Genomic DNA, 11254 nt, shown 5'->3' with positions numbered 1-11254 from the left:
ATGCATAGCTGCTGCATATACTATATAATACAATAATAATTATTATAAACTAATAGATCTACATGTATTTAATTAAATTCTGGCAGTTAAATTGTATAATGATATGGCTATACTATTCGATATTACTTATGTAGGTAGGTTTAGTTATGAGTAGCAAGTGATCAATTAAACTATTTGATAAATTGTTAGCTACATTTATTAAGCATCGTTTGATAGGTTCAATCTTTAGCATAAAATCAAATTAATAAAAAACAAATATACACAGCTATTGCTTTTATTATCTATGTTTATAAAGCAACACTCCCATATCGTTTGACATGGGCTCGAATATTAAATATTAAAAATATAATATACTATGTAGTGGGTACTACAGTTTTTAGGTGAGTCAAATTTGGTGTAAAATACTAACGATGCTACAGATTTTAAATAATACAATATAAATAAACATAGGAAGTAAAAATGTATGTATTTAATTAAGGTCTGGAAATTAAATTGTATGATTATATGACTATATACTATTTGAAACAACTTAAATAGGTAGGTTTAATTATGAATATTATATGAAAAACTATTTAATACATAATAAATTAATTACTTGAATAGACAATAGTAACATAACTAACGTATAGTATGTTGTGCTCAATATATTACAGTTCAAGTGAGTTAATTGGTTGAAGTAATGTATTATGATATGACTATACTATATGGATAGGTTTTGAGCCCATGTCAAACGATTATGTGGTTAAATATTAAATATATAATAAAATATTTCAGTTTTTAGGTGAGTCAAATTATGTATATTAATAGACATAAAATAACATATTATGTATTTAATTAAATTTTGGCAGTTAAATTGTATTATGATATGACTATACCATTAAACTATTTAATAATTAATATTTAATTAATACTATTTTATTATCTACACATTTATTGAGTGACCCCCCTATATTATTTAACAAGGGCTGCATTATATGGTTCTTTACTTGAATAGACAATAGTACAATATAACTATATAGTACCCACTTAATTCATTACAGTTTTTAGGTGACTTGATTGGTTGAGGAAATTAAAAATTATAATGCTGCAGATACCATATAATACAATATTAATAAACAAATAGATTTTCATATATTTCAGTAAAATCTGGTAGTTAAATTGTATAATGATATGCCTATACTGTTTGATATTGCTTATGTATAGATACGTTTAGTAAATATTGTTTTTAAATAAGTAATTGATCAACAACAATAATTAATTTAGCGGCGTAAAGTCGTTATTACTATATACAGGCTTTAATATATGCGTCGGAGGGATATATTTTTTTGCGCATTACGGTTTAAGAGTCATAGATTTGACTTCAGTTTTCAACTCGATAGGTAGGTAGGTAGGTTTAGGCGTATGTGCGGATGACCCGGGGTCGTGGTTTCGATGCCGGTCGCCGGGATTGAAGATAATTTGCGGCGGCCGTGTTAATTCGGAATTTTTTTCTCGCGTTTTTTTTTTCGTTATTTACCTTTCGCTATCACTTCCGCCTTATCGTGATATTCGTATTTAACCAACATTTTACGTTTTTTTTTCAAAATTCGAGTTTTACGCCTATCGAAGACGTCAGACCTCCCCGTTGATGACTTATTCGCGTTCCCCGTCAGATTTTGAGTACTTTTTTGCCCTCCGCGGCCGAGACGACGCGCTTTACGTCCGCCGCCGTTGCGCGCGTTTTTTGCCTTTTTTTTCAAATATTCGAGTTTTAGCCCTTTTCGAGGGGTCTGCCCTCCCCGTTTGCCCCTTATTCGTGTTCCCCCGCTAAATTTCTAGGCCGCGCGCCACCGTACTTTCTCCTGTACGAGTCCCGGGGCACCAGTTTCCAACTCAGTAGGTAGGTAGGTAGGTGAGGCGTTAGTGCGGATGACCCGGTGTCGTGGTTTCGATGCCGGCCGCCGGGATTGAAGTTAATTTGTGGCGCTCGTGTAATAACGGACCTCTTTTTTCGCCTTTTATAATTCTGACTCCCCGTTTGACCGATTGACGTCGCGGTGAGCGCATGAAAATAAATGAATTAGGATTGAATATATGCGACGAAGAGCATTTTTTTCACGCGATTTTTCAAATATATGTATATAGATATACATATCATGCTTAATGTTTATGTAGGTCGTATAGGTTCTTATTATCCTACACGTGTATCTGATAAAAGACACCAATATACTAAACACGTATATCGTATGGTAACTTAATAATATTATATCATGTACCTACATAATAAATATATAAACATAACGGTCACGATGTTTTCGTTGGGTCGGTACCGAATGTCTTGACACATAATAATTATTATAATAACTATTACTTCAAGTGTAGGTATACCAATTTGCGTTCAATTGTACACTAATGACGTAGGTAAATATAAGTACGTTAGGTTAGGTGGTTGTTTTTTCTTATTATTATTGTGTGCGTACATACCCACAATACAATAATAGGTGTAAGTGTTTATGCATGCGTGAGAAATATTAAAAGTGGACCATCAATATTATACAGTGCACAATACTACGCGCGATAATACAGTACGACCGTTATTATACGCAACATTATACGCTTTGCGTGGGGTGGAGTGGAGCCGTGGGGGGGACAACTTTGGCGACGCGAAACGCGCCCGTGTCAACCTGCCTCATCTCGTGACCGGCGCTCTTGCAACGTACATCAAATCTCACCGAAAAGCCTAATACGTTGTATTATTTAATATTCAGTGCTTTTCTTTGAGTTTTGTTGTTCTGCATTGGGCGCTTTTCACAAACCGGTGAGTAAACTTTTATATCTACTACTACTATATTATACTATTTAGATAGATAAACTACAGGTGTATTCGTGGCGGCGGCGCGTATCGCCAACGAACATATTTTCACCGCCTACAGACATCGTTCTCCGCTGCTCACGGCGCATTTCGAGTTTTTTTTCGTACACTTTGAATACCTACAACGTTAATTAAACCGCATTCGTATTAGCTGAATACGTATTAGACGTGTAAGTCCGTTGGCCGTTTCGGCGCGTTGCCATTGCGGACACGTGTTTTACGGTTAATTCATAATATTGTGCTACTGCGAGCTGGGTATGTAATTTTTCGTATTTTTCTATTTTTTATGTACATCATGTAAGCCGGTGTGTACCTATTAATTCTAAAAATAACACACGATACTCATACATCACCGCTGATAACAAACTGTATCAGTCGTTTTTTTTTTTACCACGAGGTTTTCATAATATTCAGTATTTACTTTTCACTTATTATTATTCCTATTATTATAATATGTTCGTTCGTGATGATGTTTTTAGGCTATTCAAAATGGTCAAACGCTGTGCTTTATGCGGAGTTGTGGACAACATCGATGACGTTTCCGTACACAGGTATTTCACACAACACGTTGATACATATCGATATATATATTATAATAAATAATGTGTCGCCTCTTAGATTTCCAACTGCCGTACATCGTCGTATTGAGTGGGTGGCATTTGTGGTGGACCATGGTTTTCCCGTGAACCAAACATCTCAGCTGTGTTCGAGGCATTTCGTCCCCGGTGTCGACTACGCTGTGGGAAACGCGCGGCGCCGCCGTCTGTGGCCCATGGCAGTGCCTTCTTTGGTGAGTGTGTTCAATAAATATCATTTCATTGCAGTACACCATGACGGTATGCCCGTCTGACTGGACTTCTAATACTGTTGTATACTCTCGTGAGTTTGATGTACCTACTGTGTATTTCAAACCTAACTTAATTTCATAACTTAACTCAATGGCATTCAAGCTTTTTGTTGTAACATAATACACATGACCTCACAAAAGTATACTTCTAGACCTTATAAATACGGTTTAATACACAATATCAAGTGAATGACATATTATAACAAAATTCATGATATTACACTCATTTGGATCACATATCTTCATTATTTCAAGTTTGATCAATTTTCACAACATTTACAATTTCTGCAGTGCTAATTTCATTTCATTTGTTTACGTTTATTCCATAGTATGTAATTTTTAAAGTTAAGCCAATGACAATGAGTAGTACCCAACCTGCGGTTAAAATTCCTTACATGCTTAATTATTCACTGTGCTCTTAGATGCATATCATTGTTTCTGTACTCTACTATACTACCATACTATACTGGCTCGGTACAACATTCTTGAAAACTAAATGTCTATTTTATCATAAAACTTTCATTCAACTTATTATATTATGATTAAATTGTAGAATAACTTGAACGACATTCAATTGTGTTACTGCTGTTTCAGATTTCAAACACTTTGCTTATCAAACACTGGGTAAAGCTTATTTTACCTAGATTAACTCATAACTATACTAATATATCAACTTTTACTATAGAACACTTAAGGTTTTCTCACATAAATTTACATTTTCTTAATGTTACTACTACACAAAGTAGGTATTACTAGAGACTCCTAACTAACCTCTCCTTTTTTTGTGAACTGTGTACTGGATAAGTGTTTTATAATTTCACATATTGCCGTACTGTTAGCAATGTTAAGATTATTTTAATACTTTCTCTCCTTTATTTATACAACTAACTTTGTTTGTACTACGGTGTAACATATTTACTACTGATGTGTGTTATATCAATACTTAGTGGTGATAAATATAGGTGTGCTTGATTTTATCACATTGAAGACTCTTTAAAAAATAACACCACATATATGATTTTATATTCAACCTTACATTCAACTTATCATATAATGATTTCATATAAATGCACTTATTGCATACGAGTACCTACACTTACTGTTATAGAGTGCAATACATTTTTTAAATGTAAGTCGTTATTGTTGTTGTTACAGTAATACCTAACCAACACAAGATTGAACACACAATCATTAAAATGTTTTCTTTTTATTGTTGTAAGTTAAAGTTCTGTATTAAATAACACATTTTTTTTTCTACTATTACTACTACTACTACTACTACTACTACTACTACTACTACTACTACTACTACTACTACTACTACTTACTACTGAACTAGGCCATTTGTAAGTTGTGTACTAGATAAGTATTTTATTAGTATTTTATTTTAATACTTAATACAACATTGTACTGATGTTAGGATGGACAGAGCTTAGATTTAGGCGTAGTCACACACATTATTTTGTACAACTCTTTGAAAAATGATCTGGACTACAACATGTATACTTTTATACTTTTATACAGTGCAATACAGTTTTACAACGTTTCAAAGTTATTGTTGTTAGAAAGATTATTAGTATGTGTGAAACAACTTAAATATTCTTCTGTGGATTTCTTTGTTCTATGATTGGTACTTGTAAATACAACAGATATCTTAACCTAGAGCATTGTACTGATGTTATTTAGGTAGACCTTTTTCTCTTGAAAATCTCTTAACAACATTTATCTTATACTATCTATATTGTTGTATTGATGTTTTACACACCTTCAATGGCATTTAGTAGTATTATACAAGTTCTACGGTTACAGTTAGTTATTATATTATTATAGGCATTTGGAAAGTTTTCTTACACAGTTAATATACATTACTTTGTAATGTATAGTTAATTATATTCAATATTTTATTGGTGTTTGACCACCAATTGTCATTACAATGTTTGTATATTATAATACATTTAAACGCCTATGTCAAGAACTTTGTGATTTATATCAGTATGAATTATTTTAAATAATAGTCCAAATATCAGTTAGTTTCAAGTAGACTGTATTGTTATGTTTGTATTATTTTTACTGTGATAGGTAACGTTTTAATTGTATCATCAATATTTTACTAGCTACCTTATTATTATTATTACCTACCTATTACACTATAAGCTATTTTACCTCTCATCACTTAGAATTACTGGTAATTTGTAAATAATTTGTAACGTCTATGTAAGAATAAAAATAATATTGCAAGGCGAATCATGACTTATATTTAATAGCCTAAAGTTTTATTTGTATCGTCACCGTATTATAATGACACATCAGTATTGGTTGGTGTTCTTTGTATTACACTACCTATTTTTGTGATACACATCTACCAATGGCACAAACTATTCAAATACATAATTACACAAGTAAACATATCACATCAGACCCCTAGAAATTGTACATCTAACACATAGGCTACTCATATTATTATACTCTAATATTACTACTATTAACTAATGTGTTAACCATGATTATTATATTAAGGTAAGAAATAAAAACAAGACATGTGAAAAAAAAAGTTTTTATTCATGAGATCTGAAAAATATTAGAGGAAAAAATATTGTTAGGATAATGGCATTACAAAAAAATTATCCAATTGACTACTTACGGTGTTGAAATTATTAGCGCCTCCAGCTGCCGCAACGCCGAATCACACGAGCCACCAGCCATCGATTCATACAACGTCTACAATTTATATAAACAAATTAAACATGGCATTAAAAGGTATTCTCAAATTCACAACTAACTGTGGTCTCTCCAATACCACATGTGTGCATTCATATCTTACAATTTTGTATTTATTTAGCACTATTAGGATTAAAAATATTACTTACGGTTGATGCCATCGGGGTTGATATTCCGATAGGTTGGGGACCGGGAGTCTGAGTGCGTGTCGACCTTGCACTCAGACTCCGCGGCGGCCTTACCCTAACGGAACTCAACCCTCCACGTTGTGTGGCTGGTGCTCTCCTAGGTGTTTGTGGGGCTATAAATATAACAAACAGTAGTATACATTTGTATGTTCACAGTCTACTTTTTGTGTCACCACGGTAATTTCACACCGTTCAAGGGAGGATGTCCCCCTTGGACACAATAATTTTACCGTGTAAAAATTATGAAGAATTTGTACACTTTTTACACGGTAATTTCACACCGTTCAAGGGAGGATGTCCCCCTTGGACACAATAATTTTACCGTGTAAAAATTATGAAGAATTTGTACACTTTTTACACGGTAATTTCACACCGTTCAAGGGAGGATGTCCCCCTTGGACACAATAATTTTACCGTGTAAAAATTATGAAGAGTTTGCACACTCAAAGTCAGTTTTGTCCAAATATTTACAGTGTACATGCTAAATGGTTTTTTTTCTCAACAAACCTTATTACTAAAATGGAATAATTATTTAAAATACAGAACACAAGTTATGTAATAACAGATTTTTTATTATTGTAAATTAATTCTAAAATATATTTACACAAGTTTTCTTACTTCTCTAGTAAAAGGTACATATTCTACAATACGATCGTGAATTAATAAACAATAAGCAGTTACACCTGTAAGCGAATCTGAAGCTTCGATTTCCAATTGAACATCCACTGCTGAGGCTGTGGTTGAATCGTTCTGTTTTGAAGTATCGATAACTATAATTGGTGCGTTTGCTACAAAAGTAGAAGGACTCAATATCGGGTTACGAATACTTTTTTCATAGTACGATTCTTGAAACGATGTATACATATTATACAATAAGGTGAAATTATTTTTCGAAAAATCTAAATTCAAATTATCGTATGGATAAGCTATTGAGTTCAGAAATACTTTAACGTTTGTTAGATTACAATGATCGAATATACTACAATCTTTTGATAACACATTTTTGCGTCCTTTCTGTAATCCAATTACGACGAATCGTGGTTTTTCTAATTTTGAAGCAGTTTTCAAATTCCACACAACTTTTTTAGTGGTCCCGAGTTCAGGATATTCAAAAGTTTCAAAAGATCTAAAAGGGATAAACAAACTTTTTTCTTTTTCTATAAGTTTCAATAATTTCAACCTTTCTTCATCATCGACCGTTATATGTGGGACCTTCCAGACTATTTTATTTAAGGTGACTTTACCTTCAGTGGCAGTTGCACCACTTTTAACTTGTAAAGCATTTAAATCACTATGACTTCGGGTTAATATTAATTCCAATCTAGAATTCACTAATATTCTTTTGTAGTCTTCAAACAATCCTAACCAATATTTTAATGGAATACAAGCGGTAAATTCACCTTTATCATTTTCTGATTGCGTTGCGTTTTTAAAATTCCAGCCAGCATTTTCATAGCAATTGTAGTTGTCTGGCGTACCGGATAAGTAACCTTTCAACGAGCTAGTGATTCCAAGAACACGCGTGCTATCTACTTCTATCCCATTGATTTCCAACCGTATTTGCTCAAAAAGGTAAGAGTAACCGTTATTAGTTAGTTTCACTTTGGTAGCATCAGTAATTATTCCTTCCAAAAAAATAAAGCTTTCGTGTAGATATGGATAGACATCCGTTTGCTGGATCGATATACGTATTTCATCATTATTATTAAATGATGTTGTATACGGTGCGTATGAATGATATTCAATTTTTGTAATTTTAGAATCCGTTTCGTACTGTGAAGTTATATCCAAAATATCACTTTCAGGCATTCTGCTTTAATTGATAACCCAAAGCTTGTAAAATTTTTTTATTCTTCACCGTCAATTTTTTTATTTGATTTGATGTTGCTGGTAGCACTTTAGTCTTATGACTAGTTGTACTGATCCGAAGTAGTGGGTTTATATTGAATTTTAAACCCATCTCAAGATCCGTAACGTTTAATATGCAACACAATTGTCAATGCCTCACCAAAATTATCAATCGGATTATGATCTTGATCAACTAACTGAACGGTTATCGAATCAATATTTGTTTTATTCAATTTGTAATATATTAAATTTGGTGGTGACTGAATTACTTTCAACCCTGTCCTTTCACTTGGGAAAAACTCATAAATCGAATGACTCTGAAGATGGTTGTTGAATGATCCTTGAGCTATATTACACATTACTTTTATAGAATTAATTGTGTTTAAATTTACAGCTTTTTCCGATCGAAGAATTTCATTGTGTGGCTTATATACTCGTTTTTCAAAACCGAATACAGGTGCTATACTATACGGATGCTCAAAGTGTAGTATCCCATTACATTTTATATACGATCTGAAATCGTTAGGATCAACTGTAATGTCGAATGTTAAATTGGTTAAGTTTTTACTATTATAGTCATCTATTTGCTTCTTAACTCGTTGCTTAATATCTTCAATTTCATAACAACCCTCTTCCAATGTAATAAAACATATCATAGGATCATTATTGTTTTCATTCTCAGCTACTTGTATAGAAAATTTATTATTATTATCATTAATATTTGGAAACGAATTAAATGACTGTAAACATAACAAAGCTATTTCTGAGTCCTCGTAAAGGTTTATAGGTGGAAAATAATTTACAGATAATATGGTAGCATTCCCAGTTAAACTTAAAGTAACTGACTCATACATTACAAAATCTAAGATATAAATTTAATGATGAGATCCGTGACGTTTAATATGCAGAACAACTGTTAACGTTTCGTTAAAATTGTCAATTGGATTATTGTTTTGGTCAACTAACTGAACAGTAATTGAATTAATATCTGTTTTGTTTAATCTGTAATATATAAGGTTTACCGGAGATTGAACAACCTTTGTTCCTCTTCTCCCACTTGGGAAAAACTCATATATCGAATGGTTTTGAAGTTGGTTGTTGAATGACCCATGTGCTATATTACACATTACTTTTATAGAATTAATTGTGTTTAAATTTGCAGCTTTATCCGATCGATGTTCTTCATGAAACGGTCCACAAACTTTCTTTCTATACCCAAAAACAGGTGCTATACTATACGGATGCTCAAAGTTTAGTATTCCATTACATTTTATATACGTTCTAAAATCGACAGGATCAATACGTACACTGAATGTCAGCTTTGTTCCGTAGACTTTATTAACTTGAGATAACTCTTCTACCATATATTTGTTAATATCTTCTATGTCACGGCATTCGGCTGGTACAAAAAATTGAATTTTTGCTATTCTATCTGGAGGAATTGATTTTATTCTCAGCCGGTTATTAGTTGGATTTATAATATTTGGAAATGAATTGCACGTTTGCAAAGATAACAAAGCTATTTCTGAATCCTCGTAAACGTTTAGAGATGGAAAATAATTTACCGACAATACAGTTGAATTTCCAGTTAGATTTAATGTAATAGATTCATGCATTGCAAGAATTCAAGACATAAATGACCACAGTTAAATGTATTGAAGTCTTGATAGTTGGAATAGTTGTATACTATTTTGAACTGTCTGAAATAATGTTGTAATTCAATTGGTGGTGGTAAATCACCAAAGCTATCAAAATATACAACTTTGTCCTTATTTTTATAAAACGCTACCCAATGGCTTCCGTCGCCTGAAGATGTATCCAAGTTTAATATACCACATTCAATCGTATGTGGTTTTTTAGGTAAGTTATCACGTGAAAAGACACCACGGAAATGATTGATTTTCAACTTTCCGATATATTTTATAATATCTTGAGACGAAAGCGGTCTATCAGGTAGCGTGATCATCAGTTTTTTTTCCTTAACCTATTCTTGTTTGATTTCAAACCACTGCCTTTTTTTCTTTTTGAATTTTGAACCGCATTATACACACTAGCACCCCCAGACATCAAACTACCAAGTGCTGACAATCCTGCAAATATAGGTATTAAGGGAATTGCACCTCCTGATTGTCTCGGTACTAAAATCAACCTTTTACCACCATTCTTTTTTTTTGAGATTCTTTTTTTTTTCGCTGCTAGTATACAATTTGTTTTTATAGCACGTTTCCGTTTGCAACCCATACCTATTTTTCTTTTAGCTTTCATTGCGTTTGTTACTGCGTACGCAACTAATTTCTCTTTTCTAGGTGTATCTTTTGCTTTAAATCTTTCCCAAGCTCGATTTTCTAACACTTTATCAGCTTTATGACTATCGTCTAAATTTTTACTTGTTGCATACACAATATCGTGGTCACGACAAGCAGCATCCAATGGGTTTATTCCTTTATCACCACGATTTAGTCTCTTTTTTAATTTCGTACCAGGACCACAATACTGATATCCTGAAATATGAGCTTCGAACGGGAGACTATTTATAAGGGAGTTTACAAATCCTTTACCAGTCTTGTTTGAATTGTACTTACGAGTTGAACACGCCATCTATAACTGGTTATAAATTTAAAAAATCTAGAGTATTTATACGAAAATAATATGAATTTGATTGAACAGAAAGATAAATTAGATGTAATAAATGTAGATGTTCAGGTAGTAAAAAAACCATCAAGACATGGTTCGTTATTACCTGATACTATACGTGCTATACTAGTTGGTCCCAGTGGCTCAGGAAAAACAAATATAATGTAT

At 32.6% G+C, this 11254-nt stretch overlaps 1 protein-coding gene across 1 annotated transcript; it reads right to left on the bottom strand.

Annotated features, from left to right (window-relative positions):
• Window positions 1-9321: 9321 nt before the first annotated feature.
• Window positions 9322-10744, bottom strand: LOC132933522 (uncharacterized). Its single transcript, XM_060999799.1, has one exon. The coding sequence runs from the start codon at window positions 10066-10068 to the stop codon at window positions 9328-9330; it is 741 nt and encodes a 246-aa protein (XP_060855782.1). The 5' UTR covers window positions 10069-10744; the 3' UTR covers window positions 9322-9327.
• Between the last annotated feature and the right edge of the window lie 510 nt (window positions 10745-11254).

This window comes from Metopolophium dirhodum, chromosome 1 (genome assembly GCF_019925205.1).
Source record: "Metopolophium dirhodum isolate CAU chromosome 1, ASM1992520v1, whole genome shotgun sequence".
In the NCBI taxonomy this organism is placed as follows: domain Eukaryota; kingdom Metazoa; phylum Arthropoda; class Insecta; order Hemiptera; family Aphididae; genus Metopolophium; species Metopolophium dirhodum.
The sequence above is the reverse complement of the archived record's forward strand: the minus strand, read 5'-3'. Positions and strand labels throughout refer to the sequence as shown.

Coding starts and splice junctions, on each gene's coding strand:
- LOC132933522 (XM_060999799.1), bottom strand. CDS start 10,068: ATGCATGAATCTATTACATTAAATCTAACTGGAAATTCAACTGTATTG.